The 25,189-nt window shown below is 37.3% G+C and overlaps 1 protein-coding gene across 1 annotated transcript in view; it reads left to right on the plus strand.

Moving 5' to 3' along the window:
* The window catches only part of NID1 (nidogen 1), a 59,290-nt gene extending 37,373 nt beyond the window's left edge, over positions 1-21,917 (plus strand). Inside the window, exons 11-20 of the mRNA XM_087967621.1 lie at positions 153-296; positions 1,163-1,285; positions 2,908-3,123; positions 4,740-4,912; positions 6,848-6,974; positions 11,983-12,154; positions 15,467-15,624; positions 16,261-16,384; positions 16,686-16,798; positions 19,808-21,917. Coding sequence (XP_087823747.1) covers positions 153-296; positions 1,163-1,285; positions 2,908-3,123; positions 4,740-4,912; positions 6,848-6,974; positions 11,983-12,154; positions 15,467-15,624; positions 16,261-16,384; positions 16,686-16,798; positions 19,808-19,929 — 1,472 coding nt within the window. The 3' untranslated portion in view covers positions 19,930-21,917. The remainder of the gene's footprint in view (positions 1-152; positions 297-1,162; positions 1,286-2,907; positions 3,124-4,739; positions 4,913-6,847; positions 6,975-11,982; positions 12,155-15,466; positions 15,625-16,260; positions 16,385-16,685; positions 16,799-19,807) is intronic.
* Positions 21,918-25,189: the final 3,272 nt, after the last annotated feature.

Below are 25,189 nucleotides of genomic sequence, written 5' to 3' on the forward strand. Positions count from 1 at the left end.
TGAAAACATGGAAAGCATGGAAAGATTACTTTTAAAAAATCTACAGTACTCATTTTTTCCCTCAGTTTTCAGCATCTCCAGAATCCCCCCCTTTTTTTTAAAGAAAAAGCTTAAACTTTAACATTTTTTGCCTATGGATATCTGATTTACAGCTGTTGACCGTGTAGTGAATCACTGTTTGATGGGTTCGCACACATGTGATATCCCGCAACGTGCCCGCTGCATCTACTCCGGTGGATCTTCTTATATCTGTGCATGTATTCCGGGGTTTTCTGGAGATGGACGTTCCTGCATAGGTGAGGGATAGCATCGCTCCCTTTCCTCTTTGTTCGTTTTGGTCTTTATGCAATTCTGTTGCATGGTAATTGTGTTCAATCCTTTTATCATAATATTTTTTACATGCTGAAGAAAATAACTTTTTTAAAAAAGTGAAATGAACCAAAAGAAACTTTTTTTAATTGCTGGGGCCCAATAGTCTACAATTCATATTTTTTAAAAGTTATTTTTATATTAATATTTTGAAAGCAAATGTGAGCAATGCTATGCAAGGAAAGTTTGTATTAAAATATTATTAATTACAAATATATCTTCAGAAATTCTAAAAAGGCAGAAATAACCAATTATTAAGAGTATGCACTTATCAAAAGTTCACAGATTCCATCTAGAATATTCAGGATTTGCATGCAAATAGCAAATACTAACAATTATAAAATAATCTGGTTGAGAATATCATTCTATTACTAGAAATGCATATTTTATGTTGATGGAAAAAATTACATTTTTCTCTAATATTTGAATCCCATTGAATTTACTGTGTCATTGACAATTTATTCATTTATATATCTATATATGAGATGCATGGGATACTGGTATATTCCAACTTTGTACATTTTTTCCTCTTTAAAGCACCTTAATTGGTGATTAAGATAGTTACAACTATCTTGGAACCATTTAGCATGCTCTCAATCTATGTGCATAAACGTTGCTTGTGAATTATCAAAAAAATAATTTGATATTTGATTCAGTAGGCACTGTGTCCTGATTCACTGCACAGAAAGGAGCATGGGGTTGCAGACTCAAATATTTTGCAGAGAATTTACAATAAGATACTGCATGGAAGAGCCTTAAATCCTGTATTCTTCTTCTCTTATAAAAATAATAGATGTAGATGAATGTCAATCGAACCGTTGCCATCCAGATGCTGTCTGCTACAACAGTCCAGGGTCCTTCAGCTGCCAATGCAAAGCAGGTTATCATGGAGATGGCTTCCACTGTGTATCACAAGGTAAACCTTCAGAATAATATGTAAAACATTTTTAAAGTGCAGACGCTAAAAGAGTAGTTCCATGGAATAGCAAATGGGCAGCAATTACATTTTGCATACTGTGACTAATCAAGCTTTGATTAAGGTATAATTATTTGATACTGCTTTTTTGCTCTTTTTTCAGATCTGTTGTTGTCTGTTCCAAATTATTGCTCCTTGTAGTTAAAAAAGTGAAATGACAGCCATCCAGTTCTGATATATATAGCTGTAAGATAGAACTACAAGGTCATATTCAATACTTCTATTACCCTTTTTATAGTTTTTCAACATTATTACAGCTGTGATATTTTAAGACAGCTTTCTGCATCTTTAAACTTAAGCAACAATATTTTTTTGTACAATGCAGAAATTATTTTCATTTAGCAAATTCATTCTTTGAAGAAGTTGCAGAGTTTTGCATCTCTTCAGGACATAGCCAGCTTGCCAGTAAAAGAGATACTGAGGTAAGAGTAGTGCTCTAAAAAGTACTAAGTACTAAGAGTGTCTATAATTCATTATATCCTCACACTCCATTGTTTGATTTCAAAAAGAAACAGCTGTCTGAATTCTGACACCCCTTTTTCTTCATGGACTTTATTTACCATATAGAAACAAACTCAGACACTCTGGCTAGAGGCTATTATCACTACGCATCATTCAACAACTGTTAAAGTGTGTTGTCCTTCACAAATGAAATGAATTGCTGGTAAAAAAAAGTTTTGCATTATATTGGTAATGCTTTGTAACAGAAATAAAACTGAATGGATTTCAAATATAACTTCCTAATATTGAAGGGTTCATTAACTTTCCTTTGAACTTCTCTTAAGAATATCACTTTAAAATGACATGTTGCCTCCCAGAGCTATGAGAAGGAGGATTCATCTTACACCAATCTAACTCCACCTGATATCCTCCAGAAGGGTTGGATTACATCTGTAGAATATACAGCTAGGCTGCTAGGATCTTTTCATCTAAATATCTTTAGGGCATGCATAGTTAAGAGCATAGGAATAGACTTACTGGATCTCTATCTGTCTTGAGTATCTTCACAGTTCAAATGTTTTCTGCATTTAATTTATTCAAATATATTATTTACAGCTGTGGAAAAAATGACCATTGGTTTTATTCTGCTCCCCCCAAACCCAAAAGAAGCCAATGATAGTTTAGACACACTATTCCTCCAGAAAAAGAGAAAGGGTAAAGACATAAGCAAGGTACTGCTGGATTGGTTTTCTGATGCATTGAGCCCAGCAGTCTGTTCTTACAGACTCCACGAGGAAGCCAGCAGATGGCCTTCAGAAACTGTCGCACAACGACGAAAGCTAATAACCATTGACCCCCATGACTTCCTTGTGTAGTGAATCCAAAGTTTAAATGCATATTGTGTAAAGAAAAAAGAAGTTTGTATCTCTTCACTGCAATTTTAAACATACAGTGAGTACAGTAGTCTAAAATGACAGATCATCAGCCATTTCTGATTCGATCTGTATGGATTCCAGCTGATTTTGAAGAACTCGTGTGGGTAGAATACGGGCTTGGGTATTTCTGACCTAATAGAAATAAAATTAAAGAATTTTTACATTTTCTTCTTCTTTTTATTACAGAAGTAGAGAAGACCAAATGTCAAAGAGAACAAGAACAAATTCTGGCTTTGGGCCCAAGAGGACATAGGCCAATTGGTCAATTTATTCCCCAATGTGATATCTATGGGAATTACTTGCCAACCCAGTGCCATCCTAGCACTGGCTACTGCTGGTGTGTAGACAGAGATGGTAATGAGATGGATGGTACTAGAAGTGGCCCAGGTATCCAGCCTCCATGTAAGTTGCTTCTAAGTTAATAAGTTAGTGCAATAATTTTTCTTCATGTAGATTTTGCCTATTCTTACTTATAACTCAACTAAGAAGTATGAATATGTACGAATTTGAGATATTTGCAGTTATTTGTATATCAAAGTTCTGTGATTAAATGAAAGGTACATTTATACTATAAATGTGATTTGAATTATCTGGTTTTATTTTATAATTTGTATTTCCAATAATAGAAACTGCAGTAGAATATAAAACATTGCCAGCATGAAACATTTTGGATACATTTTCCAGTCAATACTGCATTTTACCCTAGTTCAGTGTTTTCCTTAGCAACTTTAAGATGCGTGAACTTCAACTATCAGAATTCCTCTTGGAGTTGGAGTTCCTCTTGAAGCCCACACATCTTAAAGTTGCCAAGGTTCAAAAGCAATTCCCTGGTTGGTAACAGAAAATGAAAGCATAGGTCCCTGGTACAAACCACAATGATGAAACATGTATTGACACATCATATATCAAACGTTGATTCTTTGGCCTTGCTTGCTGATGTCAGACGCAAACATGTAACACATGTGATGTTTATTGAGATATCATAATGCACATTTCATCACTTGATTCCCTGTGTTTCTCCCAGGGATGTCTAAGAAGTGGACGTTGGTTGGGGAAGAGCGTGCTTCTTGGTTATTCTGGGTTGTTGGATGATTTTAATATTGTTAGTAATGCATGATTGAGATCACAGAAATGTAACTTTGGACCTAAAGTTTATTGCTTTGTGTGTGTGTATGTGTGTGTGTGTATAAATCAATCAATCAATCAATCATCAACTGTAAGAGAAATAAAATAAGTTTTCTGCCAGGATTCTGGCAGTTGCCCTAATTAAATCATGAGCCTCGAGCCAAGCTTTAAAACTTCAAAGGATTTATTAGGAGTGACCATGTCGGCATGACTTGTATGCAGCGAATTCTGAGACACATAATTCACTGTCACCCTTGACCCTGGTTTCCCCCCCACCCCTCTGGGTGTATCATAATTCACGTTCTCCAATTAGGAATTTGCACAGCAGAAACTCTGGTAGCTTAGTTATAATCTTTGCAAGATAAGAATGGAATGCACTTTCGATTTTAACTGCTGCACTGCTCTTTCAAATTCTCCCCCCCTTCTGTTCATGGCAAATCTAAAAAAAGGCATAGAAATGTTTTATGAGTTGACATTTTCAGGATTGTACATGAATATGTGGATTGGCTACCTTTGTTTTTTAATGGCTGCATCTCTTAAGCAAGAAGTGCAATGAACATTTATATGCTAGAGGGTTGTATGTGTGCATGTTTGATGATGCATGTATACAGTGGTATAATCATCATTAAATTTTGTATTTAGAATCTGATCACTTTTTGTGGTGGAGACATGCATTGCAATCTGAGACTAGGGCAGCTAAGGTCATTGGACCTAAATCTCAAATAACAATGCACCAAATTGCAATCTCTTGTTGTATGTATTGTAGCAATGCCTTAAATGTGCTAAATTGCCAGACTTGTACGGTATCAGAAAGATTACCTGGCCTTGTAGATATGGTAAGTTTTGTCTTTGAGTAACCTGATAATATGTGTTTTATATTATTGGTCAATAAGGTTTGGGCACAGTTGCTCCTCCTGTTACCATTGGACCCTCAGTAAAACCAGATGCAATTCCCCTGCCTCCAGGAAGCCACTTACTCATTGCTCAGAGTGGGAAGATTGACCATGTCCCTCTGGAGGGGAATGTTATGAGGAAATCAGATGCAAAAGCTTTGCTGTATGTACCAGTAAGTATACCAAAAACATGATGCATTTCTTGACTTTTTACATTTTCTCTATAATCTATTGTTTTTATTCTAATCTTCAAAACCATATATTCTTTTTTTTCTGTTTCTCACAAAAAAAATCAATAAGGAGTTTCCAATCATCCTTAAATCTAGACAGTGTCCTATCTCTAATTAAAGCAGTTATCTCAGCAATCTTCTTTGTTATCCATTTCTCTATTTCTATGGCTTGAAGAATGCCTCTCCAGTCCACGGCTAGGAGCAATTCTATATTGAATGGCTAGACTTAACCTTGTGTCTAGTATATTTTTTAAACCCTGATCTTAAAAAAATATATGGCATGCATTTTTATTTGTAATTTGTGGTTAAAGGCAGAGATCTCATAAAATGTTTCTGAAGCATTGTATTTTATAAGTTTCCTTGCTTCTGAGATAATCAGGCCAAACTTTTACAAACAAATTTACTCTATGTGGAGCTTTTAATTAAAGCTAATTTTTATTAGCTTTCTAAGCAAGTTTGGGTCTCCTATAAAGTTTCCATTGTTTGGGACTCTTGGAGTTTAATTGCCTTTGTAGATAGCTATAAAAATTTATGGGACATATAAGATTCTTCCCAAGTACTTCCTTTCTTGATTTCTACATTTCTACTGTAAATATTATAATTGCCTGATAATTTCCTATAAAGTGGTCAGTGTCTATATTCTGTCACAGGTTTTTTTTAATCTCTTCTCAGTGTCTGAACTGAATATTTCCCTAATCTCCCATTTTCTTCTACAATTACTCTGAGTTTCTTGCTGTGTAGTAAGGTCTTAATCATTTAAAATAGTTTAGATCCTCTGAATGGGTTGTTTAGCATTGTTTTTTTTTTTTGAAAAGGTAATAGAAATCATTGATCCTGCATGTTCAACCAAAGCTGCATTTTCCCTTAATTCCCAGTACTCTAATTATACACTCATGCCACATTTGTACATATCTTTTTTTTTAAGTTGAGAGGCTAATTAAATAGTGCCAGGAAATTTGGTTGATTGTAGTATTGTTTCAATGACAACAGGTGTTAGAATGACAAATGTGGATATGGAGAAGAGAAGAAGAGCAATATAAAGATAGTAACTTCCAGTCAGCTAAAGGACAGAGTACTAAAGCACAAAGATTGAGGGGAATCGATTTTTATGCTCAAATTAATATTAATTAGAATAGTTATTCTTTCATGACTCTGTATTCTGATTCTTCCAGAAGTCTAATCTATCTATAATTTGTATTTGGTACTTAAATATAGGAACCTGCCTTATAAAGGGCCATACAATTGACTTCACACATTCTAGCAGATGGTGACACTTAAAGATTTTTTGAGATTTGAGATTTGACGTTGAGATTTTTCATAGCTCTGATGAAATCCTTTTTAACTGCACAGAGCAGAAATTTGGAGCTTTTGCATGCCACTGAATAACAATCTTTCCTTAAAAGAAAGAAATATTGAATATTATGTCTTAATTACAATTATTAAGTGGTTCGGTGACATTTTGTTTTCAAGCTGTAGGGTTGGATTTTAGAAATGGGAATGGAATAAACATAGCCCAGTGTGAATTATTAGGTAGAATAGTTCAACTGTTCTATCACTTCATTTTTTTTAGCTGGGATTACAGGGGTGGTCCCAAGATTTAGGTGACAACTTATTTCTTTTCTATTGCTGCAATGCAATTTGTTTCTGATCTTGGGTATTGCCTTAAGCCAGAAGGCAGCATTAACCCATCTGGACTGATTCCTAAATGCTAAACAAAAACAGATTTGATTAGAACTAGGATATAAGGCTTTAACTTTTGAATTTCCTCATTAGTCTCTTACTATCCATTGTAGAATTTTCAAGCCACTATATTCTTAGCCATTTCTTTAGCATTACAAATGTGATATGGTAGTTTGTAACGGTTTGTCTAAAATGCAGGATAAAGTTGTTATTGGAGTTGCTTATGACTGCTTGGAGAAGATGGTTTATTGGACAGATATCAGCAGCCCATCCATCAGTAGAGCAAGCCTTGGTGGAGGAGAGCCAGTATCCATCATAAAGACAGGTAGGAATTATAGATTTTCTTCCTCACCATGTCACACTGAACCCAATGTATATTTCCAAAGATGGGAGATGATTTTCTGCACTTAACATTGAAGTCCTCAGCATAACCTCTCAGAATATCTCGATAAAATATTCAGCCCTATGTGGTAGGTTTGAAATTAGTGCACATTTGCTATTTTAAAAAATTTTTTTGGAATAAAACACTATTATGTACTGCATTTTTCAACTTTTGACAGTTTTCAATGTTACTTATTTTAGTATATAACAGGCAAATGAAGACATATAATTATATGTAATTTATTTCATTAAAGTGATGTGTATTAAGCTAGTTTTGTTATAGTATTTCACATGTCATTTTGATTGCATCTATTGCTACAGGGGCTTATTTTATTATCCCTAATTTGTATGTACAGTGCAGTCCCTTTATATATAACTCAGAAGTAAATATCCCCGAGCTCAGTGAGATTTCTTGCCTAGAATGGAGGTTTCAATCTCAATGAGAAAAAATAATCTACTGGCTGTTTAGAAGAATTCTTTAAAATGTATGTAAGGGCTGTGCCAATTGGATGAAGCTCTTCTGGCTCTCACAAGGCCACAGAGCAATAGCACAGCTGCCTCTGTGAAAGAGTTTTTACAGGGAAGTCAGCCTTAACCCCTTCTAAGGCCTAATGAGTAGAAGTGGCTTTGTATATGTGAAATCCCTTTAAAACCTATATTCCATGTCAGTTGAGTAGCGTATGACCTTTATAATCATCTGCTCAAGTTAACGGCTGCAGAAGGTACCCCATGGGGAGAAATGCAGCATTGTGCCCTAACCTTCAACTCCTTTCCATTCTTGCATAATCCCAACATTACGATCAAATGGGGGAATGGTTATAAATGTCATTGCATTAAAACATGACTGGATTATGCCTGACTGATTATGAGGTGGTCTGATAATCAAACAGCAATCAAATTTTGTAACATTATTTGAAGAATTACATACTGTAATAAGTGTTTTAAAATGGTTACATCCATTTCTCTAACTATGTGGGCAGAATCAAATAACTTCATGGCTTTTACTGGCTTGTTTAATCAACTAGAAACTTTTCATCACAAAACATAGGTTTGAAAACCTAAAAAAGAAAAGAAAAAAAAGTTCAGTATTTAAAATAAGAAATGGAATAGAGAGCCGGAGCTGGGTTTTATACATAAATGATAGTTTTAATATTTTTAACAGGCAGACTGCTGTATAGTTAAAAAAAAGTTGTATAACATTAATTTAAAAACAGAATGTGCTTACAGTCTTGGCCTAAATTGTGGTCAGTCTCTTTTGAACAGAACAAAACCCTTTTTGAGCAGAAAAAAATCCAGCACATTTGAATGAACATTGAACTTTTAAAAAGATGTCTATACTCAATCTGTCTTTGTGATTATTCCTTGGAGCCATTGTAGAGGTTATCATCTGCTATTTCCTGTTGCCTTGGGCCTGGTCACTGTCCAAGAAAAACTAGTTGCGTACTTTTTTTAGGAGTTCTTCTAAAGCTGAAATCTCTTTTCCAAAATGATCAGCTACTTGGAGCTTTAAATTTTCTTCTGATGACTAAAACTGATCGATTTTAAAAAGTTCTCAAAATAGGTGCTTCTCTGCTTTTCAGTCAATAGTTTAAAATTATAGTATTTCACCTCTATCAGAAAAGTCCGTATTTTTTGTTGACAATACTTAAGTATTTATAAGTTTGCCCCAATTTTGTTTCTTTTACTAAAAAAAAAATGCAGACTTTGTCATATTTGTGAAAATATACAGGCACCTTATGTAGATATTTCCTTGTAGATGTTTATATGGAATGAACCTATTTGTTTTAATTAGAATGTTAAAAGTCACAATATGATAAGTATTAATGGGTATAATGCAGGGGTGAAATTCAAAAATTTCCCCTACCTACCGGCTCTGTGGGCATGGCTTGGTGGACGTGACTTGGTGGGCTTCAGTCTCTAAAAGGAAGAAGGCGCATGGGCGTGGCCAACCAATTCAAATTGTCCCTACCACCTCTCCGAACCGATTCAAATTGTCCCTACCAGGTGGTTGAATTTCACCCCTGCTATAGTGACTTATACTGTACCACAATATATTATACTACTATAATTTAGAGTTAGGGGAGACTTACATTTAAAGGCTCACTGAACCTTGGAGCTAGGTAACTTTGGGACAGTGACACTCTTTAGTTCAACCTATTCAACAGGAAAGTTGTGAGAAAGCAATTGTGTTATTCACTACTGTGAGCTCCTGAGGAAATGCAGAACAAAATTGGATCAGTCAATTAACAAAATAAATATTTTCTTTCCAACATTGTATTTATACTACTTACAAGTACTTATAGTCATTGACTTGAAGATTAGGCCAAGTGTTCCAACAATTATTATAAATCCATAACTAAGTAATTTTACATTGAAATAACAGTTGAAATCTACCAATGCTAGTTTCCTTTTACCTTCTCTTCAACAGAATGGATATTTTTATTTCATAATTTCTCCCATGTAGTTTCTCGATATTTTTAAGCATAGTAGTCTGCCTTTGCCTTACCATTAAACAGTTATTACTGTGATATTTAGCAAATCCTATTCACAACCAACCTATACTTTCCTTGAATTTGCCTGGAGCAAAATGAGATATTCCACTCCAGAGGAAATTGGTTCAAAATCCTCAATACCCACACTGAAGATACATAAAAATATGGCACTAGGTTTTAGCATTTTGCTTATTATTAGGGACCCCTGCATTTTTGGTGTTTGAGGCACTGTATTACTTCACAAATAATGATCCATGACGGGCTTGGCAGGGAATTAAACACATCACTAATTACAGGGTCGGTAACCCCATATTGATCAAAAAGGACGCATCACTGACAGAAGAATTAAACTGCTTCTTTGCCCGGTTCAAACTGAGTAGGTCTTCGAACACACTGCCTTTACAAACCACCGGTACTCAGCTGTTCACAGTACAAGAGTATGATGTGAAGCAGGTGGTTAGAGCAGTGAATGTAAAGAAGGCCGCTGGCCCTGATGGGGTACCTAGGAAAGTACTCAAAGCATGTGCTGACCAGCTCGCAAGTGTGTTTACAAATATTTTTAACCTTTCTCTTACACAAGCCATTGTTCCATCTTGTCTCAAAACTTCCATTATTACTCCAGTTCCCAAAAATCCCTCTCCTGATACTCACACCCATAATTACGAAGTGTTTTGAGAGACTGGTCTTAAAATATATACAAAATTGCCTCCCATCAAACTTTGACCCACACCAGTTTGTCTATCGGAATAACAGATCCACAGAGGATGCTATTGCCATGGCTCTCCACGTTGCACTGAACCATCTGGAGCATAGTGGGAGCTATATAATACTGGAGCCTCTGTGGCACAGTGGTTAGAGTGCAGTACTGCAAGCTACTTCTGCAGCCCAGCTGCCTACAATTTGGCAGTTCAAATCCCACCAGGCTCCAGGTTGACTCAGCCTTCCATCCTTCCAAGGTGGGTAAAATGAGGACCCAGATTGTTGGGGGCAATAATGCTGATTCTGTAAACCACTTAGAGAGGGCTGGAAAGCACTATAAAGCGGTATATAAGTCTAAGTGCTATTGCTATATAAGTATGCTTTTCATTGATTGCAGCTCGGTTTTTAATACCATCAATCCGGATATACTTATTAAGAAGTTGCTAGAATTGGGCCTCTCTTCTCACATTTGCTGTTGGATAAAGGACTTTCTTACTCCCAAACTGTTAGGATTGACAGCTATTTTTCTTCCACTCTTGCTCTCAGCACTGGCTGTCCACAGGGTTGTGTGCTGAGCCCCCTTTTGTATTCACCTATGACTGCACTCCCTCTTGTCCCACTAACTCTATAATAAAATTTGCAGATGATACCACATTGGTGGGACTCATATCAGAAGAAGACAAAACGGCCTATAGGTCAGAGGTTTTCAGACTGGTCTTGTGGTGCAAATGTCATAACCTCGCCCTGAATATCAAAAAGACCAAAGAATTTATTATAGACTTCAGATGATGCAAAGCAGAGCCTCAATGGAGACTGTGTGGAAAGAGTTCATATTTTAAATTTCTAGGAACTCATATTTCCAACAACCTTACTTGGTCGGTCCACACTATGGCCACTGCAAAGAAGGCCCAACAGCGCCTGCACTTTCTGAGGCTGCTGAAAAAGAGTGGTCTGGGTGAGAAGTTGCTGGTTATTTTTTACCATTCTACCATCGAGAGCATTTTGGCATACTGTGTCACGGTGTTGTATGCTGGATGCTCTGTAGTAGATAAGATGATGCTCCAGAGAGTTATAAACATAGCACAAAAAATCATTGGTTGCTCTCTTTCTTCTTTGGAAGAGATTGCGAAGACCAGACTCCCCTCTAGAGCACAAAAAAATCTCCACAGACTTCTCATCCTGGTCATTCATATTTGTTATCATCAGGGAAACGTTATGTCTTAAAATGAGGACTAATAGACTGAGAAACAGTTTCTTTTCCAAAGCAATAATTGTCTTGAATCAAACAGTACATTTGTGATTTAGTTCTGTATATAAAGTGGCATTTTAAAACTATCTAACTTAATATATGTTTTAAATAGGTTTTAGACTAGGTTTATTATTATTATTATTATTATTATTATTATTATTATTATTATTATTATTTTAATTATTTTAATTATTTTACTTTTTAAATACTGTGTAGTGTGATTGTGATGTGGTGTTTGGGGCACTGTGCTGGAGTAACTTTCAAATTTCATTGTATTTTGAATGCAATGACGAAGTATTCTATTCTATTCTATTCTATTCTATTCTATTCTATTCTATACTATTCTATTCCCATTGTAACATTAGATGCCTCAAGCCCTCTTCAGACATTTGAGACCAAATATGGAAGAGAGATCTCTTGAACAAAATAAACTTCCTCAGAACCTAGGCATAACTTTGAATGTTAGCCATGCCCTTTGATTAATGTTTTCTTTTTATATCTCCTTCTTCAAGATTTGGAAAGTCCTGAAGGAATAGCCCTGGATCCCCATGGTCGTACTATCTTCTGGACTGATTCTCAGCTTGACAGAATAGAGGTAGCCAAAGTAGATGGCACTCATCGACGTGTATTGTTTGACACTGAGCTGGTGAATCCTCGAGCCATTGTTGCAGATCCTGTGAGGGGGTAGGGATGTATTAAATATCCTATTATTTTATTTACCATTTATTTCCTATTCCTTCAGCCCATGCTGTTTCAGTACCTATATCAGGTTCTTTTCCCATGCTAAAACTATCAGTCCATAACATGTTATAGCCAAATAAATAAACAAACTGTATTGTAGCTTGATATGATGCATGAATCACACAACATAGTAAGACAAGGGCAGGATCCCATAACAACCTGACTACAAATTGTCCAATCTGTTATAGTTTAGTCTAGTCTAATATGTTGTGTGAACCCAGCCTCTGAATGTTGAATTTCTTTCAGTTTAGGGAGCAGCTTGGGGATTTCCTTTTATTTTTATTTATTTGAATTATGTGCCGGATATCTTGTCTAGAGGTGACCCTGGGCAGTTTACAAGAATTAATATTGTATGCAAGCTGAAGTTGCCAGTATGAGATCCCGTTTTTTATGCAAATGATCTTAATTTGAAATCCAGTAGTAACACAAGACTAGAAATGGGATGGAAGGGTATCTCACATCAGGTGTAATTTGGTGAAACTAGAACAGTGTTGCATGGAACAGTATAGAAATCCAGTTGACTGTATTAATTGTACAAGAAGTGGAAGAGCTCAGTTATAATAGCAAATGTATGGCCAGGGTCCAATAGTGGAACAGATCACAAATTGCTCATGTGCAAGCTTCAAGTCAAGCTAAAGTGGAAGAACAAAGCCAAGCAGTTTCACAATATGATCTTGACCCTCTATGCAATATTTTCAAGAAGATCAGGAATTGCTTCAAAGTCCCAAACCTCATTGAGAGAGAACTACCGTGTTTCTCATATAATAAGGCCGGGTCTTATTTTTTTTTGAGCCCGAAAAAATGGCTAGGCCGTCTTTTCGGGGGTGACTTAATTTTCCCCCCTTGCATCTTCGGGTGGGCGGGCAGCGATGGCTTGGATGTTGACCTCGGCGTTGGTGGGGCACTTCGTATTGGGGTCAACGCAGGCAGCACCATATCCGGGTGTGCAACAAAAGTACTTCCCTAACGGCAAGCCCCACCACCATTCCCCCATTTTGCATGTTTTAATATAGGCCTTAATTTGGGGGAGGGCTTAATTTCATTTCATGCCTATAAAACATGCTGGGACTTCCTATTGGGGAGGCCGTATTGTTGGAGAAACAGGGTAGATGAACCGTGTAATGAAATTGAAGAAGTTGTCAAGGATGAATGTGAAATTGCCAAAGACTAAGAAAAAACAGGAATCTAAACTGAATGTCAGAACAGACGATGGAGATTGCCAAGAGAAGAGAAAGAATGTTTCAGGAAGGAAATTAACAATAACAACAACAACAGCCCTCAGAGAGATATTTAAAGAAACATTGGTTATAGAAAGGCATTCATTTGTGTGGATTATGCCAAACAGTGGAATGTCCTTAGGAAGATAGGAATCCCAGGTGAAATCTATATACAGGACAGGATGAAACATGAGAAAGCAGACTGACTCCAGATCAGTGAAGTGATGAGAGATGCCTCTATATCTTGTGTTTATTTATTCAAACTATATGCTAAATATGGATTAAGGGAGGCTGTGCATGCACTAGTTTTAATTGTGTGTGTGCCAGCCTCACACTAACTGAATTTTGGCTTACATTAAACAAACCTGGTATCACTTTATAAATTGCAGTAAATTGAATATCCTACTACAGTGCTTGAACTCACACTAATCACAACCTACCTTGTACAGCACACTAGTAAAATATTCTGAATTCATGAATTCAAATGAAAGCCTAAATTGAAAGCAGGGACAACAGTCTTGGTCCCATAGCGTGCTACAAACCTAGCTGTAATTCTGGTGCAAAAAAAGAAGATTAAGCTATAAAATTGAAGAAAAATGTAGAATGGAAGAAGTATGCTAAATTAACAAATAAGGAGCAGTATAATATTTTTACTGCTGGGTATATAGTGCCTAGAATTTTCTAGCTACTGCAAAAACTTGCCATGTGTTTTGGTAGACAAGTGATTTTTTTAAAGGTCTGACCTTTTTTCCTTGGGAAAAAAAGCTGTATTCACACAAAAAGCTCACTGACCATTCACTGAGCCATGGGTTTACCCCAAATTTTAGTTTCCCACAACATACTGCCTGAGATCATGCAACACCAGGGGTCTTCAAATTTGATAGCTTTAAGACTTGCGGACTTCAACTCCCAGATTTCCTCCTCCAGTTATGTTAGCTCAGGAATTCTGGGAGTTGAAGTCTACAAGTCTTAAACTTGCCAAGTTTGAAGACCCCTGTGCTAAACACACTAAAATCTAACCATGAATTAATATCACACAACTGGCTAAATGTAATATGCTATGTCCTATTTTTCTTTTAAAAACGTGATGTTTTAACTTGTCACTTAGTATGCTGATGTAATCGCCGTTTCCTTAGGCTATGCTGAACTATAAATTACCCAACTTCATTCAGATTCAATGTGATGACCCAGGGTGGGATACAAAACGAACAGTCACAGAAAACAGGTGAAGCCCCTTTTATTCCTTCACTTTGCTTCCAAGCTCTGAATATCTTTGACTGAAGACAAAATAACTCCCACACAAACAGTTGCACGAAGAAGGAAAAAAGCAACACAAACCAGGCTGGAGGATGTCTACAGATAACCCACACTGGGAAGGACGCCAAACTCAAAGAGGAACTATAAACTAGAAATATTTACACTCTTTGTTTCTAGCATTTGCCAGTACGCAGGTCCATACTCTTATTCAGTTGTCACAGCTGCAGTCCATGAAGAGGATCAAGGCCCTCTCCTCCCGAGTAGACCACAACTCTCCCTTATCCTCTCCTCTCTGCGTGCCCTAGGATGGATAGGGGATGGGCCTGGGTCCTCCTCTGACTGCTCAGCCGGCCTCTGCCTTTCCCCAGCCTCCTCCACAACCTCCAGAGCCACACTTCCACTCCCTGTCGGCTGTTCCTCCTCTCCCTCAGAGTCAGTCTCCACCAGAGGCATGACATTCAATGTATAAACTAATTAATTGACTTGAATTTGCACAGTGCCTTAGATTAAAAAGTGATTGAGTGATTGGAGGTTCACTGTGTTATATAAATAGCAGGTAAATCTTGAATGTTATAATATCAGTGATAAATTATTATATAATAAAATGAAGAGGGATCTACTGTGTAAAGGTACAATCTCCCCTAAGTCAAGCTTGACTCCTGTTGCCTTAATGGAAATATCCATGTAATTTTATTAGAAATAATACTACATAATACCAATACCCTCCTTATGCACAATTGCATTTATTTATTTGTATATGTGTCTTTATCAATACACTCAGAAACCTTTATTGGACAGACTGGAACAGAGAAGCTCCTAAAATCGAAACCTCCTATATGGATGGTACCAATAGAAGAATTCTTGTTAAGGATAATTTGGGACTGCCAAATGGGCTGACACTTGACACCTATTCCTCATTGTTGTGCTGGGTAGATGCAGGTAAAGTCTTACACTGTAGAATGAATTAAGCTTATGAAATAAATGAACAGCTGGATGCTAAAATATCAAGGTGTAGTCATGATAGTGCTACTTCTCAGTACTCAACAATTACTGCCACTTGTCTTTTTCTATTTCACAATATCAGTGGTTTAGAGGTGACTACTAACCTCTCATCATAGTCCAGTTTTAATTTCTCAGGTCTGAAGGCACAGCTGTGAAAGTCTGCTGTCTGAAATTCTCAGGACTGTCAGTCATTATGAAAAGTATTATGTTAGATTACCCATGGTGGCTAATAGGTAATGGTTAGCCCTAAAATGACTCAAGCATACAGAAGGGGGCAAGGAAAGCAAATGTTAAGAATTGCAAACTTTGTAATTAATATTTTCAAAATAAATGGAAAAGATGTGGACAGGTTTTGACATGGGCTAATATAGAAGAATTGAAAAGGAAGCCATAACAGTATACATACTGTATTTATCCAAAAGTGTGTGTGGGGGGGAATCCTCAAATAATCATTTACAACTTATATGTGGAGAAGTTACCTTCTTCAGCTGAGAATATATTAATGCTAAATGAAAGCCTTGCTAAGAAAAGGGTCAGTTTCTTGCAAAGCCCAGCTTGTTTTTTCACCTGCAGGGACCAAAAGTGTAGAATGCATGGATCTCAATCAACATAGCCGTCGAAAGATCCTTGAAGGAATTCAATATCCTTTTAGCATTACAAGCTATGGGAAGAATTTATTTTACACTGACTGGAAAAGGTATGAGTTACCTGTTTTTGTTTATTTTGTATTACTTACAAAAAAACCTGTGCGTTATTCATAGTCTCCACTCCCCCACCTCCAAGCCCTGTATAAGTGAGGGCAAATCTGTATATTAAAAAAAAAACTCCCGCATCCACTGCAGGCAGATAACTGAAATATATTTTCTGAGGTGCTTGTGGATATATGTGTTGGTGTTTGTGTGCACTCCAATAGGTTTTGGTGTTTTTACATCTAATTTTCTCTCCTTCTTTCTCCATTATTTTATATTTTATTTATGTCACTATTTTATGTGCCATAGAGATGCCGTGGTCGCAGTGGATCGCACAATCTCTAAAGAGAATGATAACTTTCAACCCTATAAGCGCACTCGTCTTTATGGAATAACAACAGCCTGGGCTCAATGTCCATCAGGTAACGGTGTGAATATGAATATATGTGTGTGTGTGTGTGTGTGTGTGTGTGTGTATGTACACTGCTCAAAAAAATAAAGGAAACACAAAAATAAGACATCCTAGATTTGAATGAATGAAATATTCTTATTAAATACTTTGTTCATTACATAGTTGAATGTGCTGACAACAAAATCACACAAAAATTATCAATGGAAATCAAATTTAGCAACCCATGGAGGTCTGGATTTGGAGTTACACTCAAAATTAAAGTGGAAAAAAAACACTACAGGCTGATCCAACTTTGATGTAATGTCCTTAAAACAAGTCAAAATGAGGCTCAGTAATGTGTGTGGCCTCCATGTGCCTGTATGACCTCCCTACAATGCCTGGGCATGCTCCTGATGAGGTGGCGGATGGTCTCCTGAGGGATCTCCTCCCACACCTGGACTAAAGCATCCCCCAACTCCTGGACAGTCTGTGGTGCAACGTGGCGTTGGTGGATGGAGCGAGTCATGATGTCCCAGATGTGCTCAATTGGATTCAGGTCTAGAGAACGGGCGGGCCAGTCCATAGCATCAATGCCTTTGTCTTGCAGGAACTGCTGACACACTCTAGCCACATGAGGTCTAGCATTGTCTTGCATTAGGAGGAACCCAGGGCTAACCGCACCAGCATATGGTCTCACAAGGGGTCTGAGGATCTCATCTCGGTACCTAATGGCAGTCAGGCTACCTCTGGTGAGCACATGAAGGGCTGTGTGGCCCCCTAAAGAAATGCCACCCCACACCATTACTGATCCACTGCCAAACCGGTGCTGGAGGATGTTGCAGGCAGCAGAACGTTCTCCACGGTGTCTCCAGACCCTGTCACGTCTGTCACATGTGCTCAGTGTCAACCTGCTTTCATCTGTGAAGAGCACAGGGCGCCAGTGGTGAATTTGCCAATCTTGGTGTTCTCTGGCAAATGCCAAACATCCTGCACGGTGTTGGGCTGTAAGCACAACCCCCACCTGTGGACGTCGGGCCCTCTTACCACCCTCATGGAGTCTGTTTCTGACCGTTTGAGCAGCCACATGCACATTTGTGGCCCGCTGATCATTTTGCAGGAACTCTGGCAATGCTCCTCCTGTCCCTCCTTGCACAAAGGCGGAGGTAGAGGTCCTGATGCTGGATTGTTGCCCTCCTACGGCCTCCTCCACATCTCCTGATGAACTGGCCTGTCTCCTGGTAGTGCCTCCATGCTCTGGACACTACACTGACAGACACAGCAAACCTTCTTGCCACAGCTCGCATTAATGTGTTATCCTGGATGAGCTGCACTACCTGAGCCACTTGTGTGGGTTGTAGACTCTGTCTCATGCTACCACTAGAGTGAAAGCACCGCCAGCATTCAAAAGTGACCCAACCATCAGCCAGAAAGCATAGGAACTGAGAAGTGGTCTGTGGTCACCACCTGCAGAACCACTCCTTCATTGGGGATGTCTTGCTAACTATCTATGCTTTCCACCTGTTGTCTATTCCATTTGCGCAACAGCATGTGAAATTGATTGTCAATCAGTGTTGCTACCTAAGTGGACAGTTTGATTTCACAGAAGTGTGATTGACTTGGAGTTACATTGTGTTGTTTAAGTGTTCCCTTTATTTTTTTGAGCAGTGTATGTATGTGTATATGTATATATAACATGAGGCTGAAATATGAAAGAAGATATACCATGGATTTCAGAAAATTCTCTGGAGAAATTCCACTACCAATAAAAATCAGCCTAATTCCTAATAGTACAAATTTAATTAACTTAATTGCATTTCTTTCTTTCGATTGCTTTAGGAGAGCTAAAACAAACAGAAAATATTAGCTTTTCCTGCTTGGTAATATATTTTAGTACAGTACCCTTTATAAATTCATTCAGTTTTCATGACTGAACAGTGTCATAAAGAATTTAGCCCTATCAAGAATAAAAAGCTTTTGGCATGCTTTCTGCTGAAATTAGAAATAAAGAAAGATCTTAAATTATTCCTTGCTTATCCTACTGTGTTTCCCCCAAAATAAGACCAGGTCTATATTAATTTTTGCTCCAAAAGACACATTAATGCTTATTTTCCAGTTAGGCCTTATTTTGGGGAAAATATGGCACTAAAATGCATCAGTGTGCCTGATGGTCTTACAGTAACTGGGGCTTATTTTGGGATAGGGTTTATATTACGAGCATCCTGAAGAATCAGCCTTATTTTCCAATTGGATCTTATTTTCAGTGAAATGCTATTTCTTACCTTGTTTGTGCAATTGTTAAAAACAGGCAAAAGAGCTAAAATAGAAGGTGGGTAGAATAAAGTAAAGTATTATAGAAGCAAATACAAAGCTCTTGGTTGATATTTGGGAAATTTGAGTATTGGTTACAGCTTGTGTGACAAAAATGCCATTTCAGAGCTGACTAATAGTGTTTTGGCAAGTATTATTCAAGAACTCTGAGAAGAATTCTAGGAAGGAACTACCCCAGTTAGTTATCTTTCCCTGTGATATTGGCTCACTAACCAAATATACAGATTTTCCAATCCATTATTATTATAGTTTGTCACACAGCCTGCGAAATATTTAGACTGGATTCTCTGCAAGAAGCAAGGTCCTCACTTTTGTACGCAAGAGGGGGACAGTAAAGGAAGGAATGCATGATTCATCCTAAGGTACCTCGTGGCTTACGCATCCAAGCTGATCTAATATTCGTTTTGCCAAAAAATGTTTAAAGGTGGAGGTTTGTTCTCCCAGCTGATGGGTTGGTTTCCGAACAATTTGTTACCAGGCTAGGTAACAAGTTCAGCAGAATTTAGGGGATACCAGTGTCAGTGTTCCTCTGTTTATAAGGGCCTAAACTCCACTGAAGTTGTTACCTAGCTAGCCTGGTAATGAAACATTCAGAAACAAACCCACAAGTTCAGAGAATGAACCTCCATCCGAGCTACAGACATTTGCCACCACTTAATAAATTAATAAATGAAGCACTGGGATTCATTAAGCTGGTACATATATTTTGCAGGACGTAACTACTGTTCCGTGAATAATGGAGGCTGTACTCATCTATGTCTGGCTACCCCAGGAGGCCGTTCTTGCCGGTGCCCAGATAACATCATTGGAGTGGACTGTATAGAAAGGAACTGAAAACTGTAGCTCCCACCCTGGGGAACTACACTGCCACTAAGTAAGCAGCAAGTTTCCTTAAGATAATGGAAAGATTCCTAAGATAATCATTGCTCTTTCCCTTGGGGCTGGAAGCACACTGCAGTCAAATATTGGCACTTCTCTGCAGCCACTTGTTATACATTCCTTTTTTAAAAGAAACAAAAGAACACAAAATATAACAACTACCTGTAACTGTGCCAGTTAAATAAATCCGCCTAAACCATTTATTGTATGAATTATGGTAACAGGATGTTACAAAGCACAAGAGAATCAAATATGAAACATCCATGTATGGAGTCCTACTTTGGCAATTCATGTATAACTTATAACTAGTACAACTGAATGCTGGGCAGTAAAACACCATGAAGGAATTTAATGAAATGACTTGAAGCCCAAAATGTAGGAGTTTATTTGTAATGATAATCAGCTACCTAAGCCAAAGAATCTCATGTTTTTATGCCAAATATCTTAAGTACAATCAGTTTTCCACAGAACCCTTGAGAATACAAATAATATTAGATGCTCTATTAAGAAGGATTAAAGCAGGGTGATATTAAAAATTGATGACTTCTCTGTACAATTCTCTTAATGCTATCTTTTCCCCAACTTAATTTTCCAGAAAGCAATTGGGGAAGTAAAAGGATATATATGAATTATTTGTCTAATTTCAGTGGAAGAATAAACACCCTTTAGCAAACGATTGCAAATTCCTTTGCTCTTTGGTATGGCCTCGTGGATATCTGCATTAAGCAGCAAAAAGTGTAAACTGTGGGAAAAATGATTTCAGAAAATTTGCCAAATACATAAATTTTATATCTATTTTTTCTAGTAGAGGTAGTCCTCGTTTAGCAACTGTCTTGGATAGCAATTGTCCATTAATATCATAGTAATAAATGGTAATTAAAATCATTTTCCAAACAATGCATGCATTTATGACAAAAAAAAGTGTAGAAGCTGATTAAAATCTGGTCAGTTTCAGGCAGCAACTGCCAGCATTGGAGGGAATGAACTTGTTAAGTTGGGGTTAGCACTTTTTAGGGAAGTACTGGGCTATGGAGGAAAGCAACTCACTAATAGCTTGTTTAAGCAATCTCCCTGCAAGAGGGAAAAGAAGAAGACAATCAGGCACAGGACACTGTATGAGGCAACCTTTCTGAAGGAGAAGGCAGTGACCTTTGCAGTGTCTCTCTCTCTTCTTTCTATTGTATGTCCCCTTATTGTTCATTTGACTTAGCAACTGAGTGGTTGGAACCTATCGCAGTCACTAAATGAGGACTACTTGTAGTTTCTTTGTGTCCAATTTAGATGTGCTTTTTAATTACATATGGCAAGGGCAATTGCTATTGTGAATTATTTTCTTTAGTCATTGTGTTTATTCTATGATTTCCTTGAAATTAAGAAAAAAAGGAGTTGATTTTCTGTGCCACTTGCTAGCATCCAATTTAACAAGGTAGAGTCTTATAACCCACAGATTATTTCCAAATGGTTTAGGAAAGTTTGCTTCTGTGGTAAAGTATATCTACAGCCCAACAAGCAAATAAAATTTGTCAAGATAGCTGTTTTAAAGGGCAGCAATTTATTTTTTTAAGAAAATAAAATATGCATCAGAAATCATAGCTCACCAGACTTCCACGTAAAGAAAGCAGAGCCAATATTAAGTCTCTGATTACATTTTCATGTTATATTTATCATTGAAATATAAAATACTATATTAAATGTTTAAATTTGATATAACTTTTGTATAACTTTAATACATTTAATTTTTTTTCATTCTGTTAGAAATATCTGAAACTGTAAATCAAACAGAAAAAAAACTGCTGAAACAAACAAAAGGTGCTTCTTAAAAAAACAGTAACCAGTGTTATTTCAAGTTCAGGTGACAAAGAAAGTTTACACTGTAATCAAATAATTTTCACACTGCCAATAAAATAATTTTTGTAAAAAAACATTGCCTTTGAAGTACAACACTACGTCTGATATTCTTTTTTATAAGAAAGATTTAGATCTATTTTTTCAACTCACCTATTATTTTTGTTTCCATAATCTCTGTTTTTAAATTTCTAACAATCCTATGTACAAGCAGAAAGTTTCTTTAACAAGAGATTTATATACTGCAGTTAGTCCTCAACCTACAGCAGTTCTCTTAGTGACTGGTCAAAGTTACAACAGCACTGAAAAAATTACTTCTGACTACTTTTCACACTTACAACCGTTGCAGCATCCCCATAGTTTCATGATCAAAATTTCAGACATTTGGCAACTGACTTATATTTATGACGGTTACAGTGTCCCATGGTCATATGATCACATTTTGTGACCTTTTGACATGCAAGTCAATGGGGAAGCCAGATTCACTTAACAACAGTGTCACTAATTTAACAACTGCAGCAATTCACTTAACAACTGTGGCAAGAAAGCTCATCAAATGGGCAAAATCTCACTTAGCAACAGGATTTTTGGACTCAATTGTGGTCGTAAGTTGAGAACTATCTCTATGCTGTTTGAAAATGTCATCTGGTGTATAAAGTATTTGTTGCAGGTCCTGCTGGCAGCTACTTTTTGGTATAGTTTACCTTGCCATCAAGTACAGCAGATACATACAGTAGATAGATGGAAGCAAAAAAACCCAATTGCACATAAAATATAGGTTTTAAGATATAATTGACAAGATGTGCAAACAGTTAAGCTGTAGAGCAAGGGTGTCAAACTGGCAGTGTCACGTTGCCATCATGTGACATTTTGCGATCCTTTTTTCCCTTCACGGACCTGGGGTGAGTGTGGCCTGCGCATAATGCATCCGGCCTGCGGGCCACCAATATTGCTGTAGAGAAAGAACAATACATATATTCCTCCTGTCTGTAATTGTTTTTTTTTAAATCATGTGTAAGGTTTTTATGGGCTCTGCAATGCTCTATGAGCAGATCTGGCCCTACTGGTAGGCCTAATTAGGCAGATAACTCAGGCAGAAGATGCTATGGGATTGAATTAAAGCGCTATCTATCCCATATGGCCTTCCCAATGCCTTTTAAGCTAGGCTACTGGAGGGCAATTTCTGAGAAACTCTCACAACTTTGCTATTACCAGTATAGATTATGGTTGTGGTACAAAAAGTAGATTTCCAAGCAATTCTACACAGGGAGAGGAAGGTCTTAAATCGCCTAATAGCAGATGTTCATCAAGGTGTATTGATCACATTAAACCCTTACAAAGGGTTTGTGAGCACTTATTGCTCCTTTGAAAGAGAGCATTAACTGTAAAACAGAAAAGAAGTTAGATAGATTAAACGAATTGGAAGGGACCCTGTAGGTCATCTTCTTCTTCAGCAGGGAGTAAAAATAAAGCTGTTTCCTTGAGCTCTGTGAGAATTCATTTTTTCCTCACTTTCTGAAATGGGATCCCCTGAGGAAATTAAATATCAAAAAGCTGAAAAGGTGATTTCTTACTACCAGTTGCTGGGAGGTGCAGCCAAACGCTATTGCAAGTATTTTACTTAAAGGCTTTCCAGAAGCATTTACTTAGCTAATGAGAACATGATGGTGGAGTAGACTGGCCTTTGCTCAGGACACTTCTTACGATTGGAGAAGCACAAACCATCCTGTCACCGAGTTCAAGATCATGAAGAATCTCAATTTCCTTTGTAGAACTATCCTAACATATGACATCTGCTTGCTTGGGATTTCTCTGATTGTATAATTTTGCCCCAATACATTTGACATCAACTTGATAGAATGACAAGAGATTATGAAATGATAAAAAGATAAAATTGTCTCTCAATAAGAGAGGTAAAGGTATAAGGTTTCCCCCTGTCCAGTTGTGTCTGACTCTAGGAGGCAGTGCTTATCTCCTTTCTTAGCCAAGGGAGCCAGCGTTGACCAAAGACATTTCCAAGAGTATACAGTAATACTTAACCAGGTTCAGGTTTAATCTAGGATTGTATGTTATATATTTGAAGATAACCTGCCTCACATCCAGAAGTTCAATGTTTCTGTCTGCCTGGAATGTCCATTGCCATTCCTTAATCCTCTCTAAAAGTTCCTGCAATATTGATCGTACAATTTGCATACAGCATGTGCACACAGAGAAATGGAACTAGACTCAATTTTAGTGTAAGACTAAAGTTTTGTGTTGTAAGACACAAATGTTTTTAATAGGAAATATCCCCTTTTATATAAAACAAGGTTATTAGTTCAATTTATATAGCCACCCACCTCACACTCATAACTCTAGATGGCTAACAACAATTAAAAAAAAACACACATAAAGCCGCACAAACCCCATGACAAAACCATGTCTTTTAAGGCCTTGAAAAAGGCCAGCAGGGTTCTCCAGTCTTCAGTCAAATCTAATATCCAGGTAGATGATGTTCCAAAGGACAGACACTATGTCAGAAAAAGTTCTCTACCTTGAGTCTTGTCAGATGGATGGAAAAGCGTTCATCTCCTACTAGACTTGATGGGATGGGTAAGTACAGCTGGTCTCTTGCAATGAAAGACTTTTAGAATTACAACCAAGATCTTGACCTGCATGCAGAAGCAAACTGGCAACCAAAGTAGAGGTGTAACATGCACACCCAGGAGTGCACATAACTGCTACATTCTGTAGCATTTGTAACTTCCGTGTTCTCTTCAAGGCCAGCCCCATGTAAGACACATTGCAGTAGTCCATTTAAAGCCTTCCTGCTTGTCTCCCATGTTTTAAGACATGCTCTTCTTGCTATTAACTTAGATCGGGGGTCCCCATACTTGGCATCTTTAAGACTTTGGGAGTTGAAGTCCACAAGTCTTAAAGTTGCCAAGTTTGGAGGCCTCTGACTTAGATGAAAGGATTGCTGCGGTTCAACAGACTTCTTTCCTTCACTTCATTTTCTATTTTACTCTTGTTCTAATGCTTTCATGTCTCATTTATAAATAAATATTTATACACACACACAACTCTGCATCTCTTTTGCAGAGGCAGCATTTCTCACTTTTCTTTTTATTTTGTTCCTATTTGTCTATTGCTCTTCACTGATACTAACACTGTATTTCCAAAAGCAAGTGTAAACTTACTGGCTGCCTTTTATTTGCTGAGGTTTCATCACATCTACCATTAGAGGGCACTGTAGTTCTAGAAATTAAAACAGCCTCTTTTTTTTTTTCCTATCCACTTTGTTTATAATTACTATTCTTATATAAATAATGTCTTAATTTGTCTCTCACTGGCCCCTTTCTCATTTTTATCCTTTCTGTTGCTGCATGTA

This window comes from Notechis scutatus, chromosome 1 (genome assembly GCF_049901735.1).
Source record: "Notechis scutatus isolate UNSWTSFEM ecotype Mainland chromosome 1, rNotScu1.2, whole genome shotgun sequence".
NCBI lineage: Eukaryota > Metazoa > Chordata > Lepidosauria > Squamata > Elapidae > Notechis > Notechis scutatus.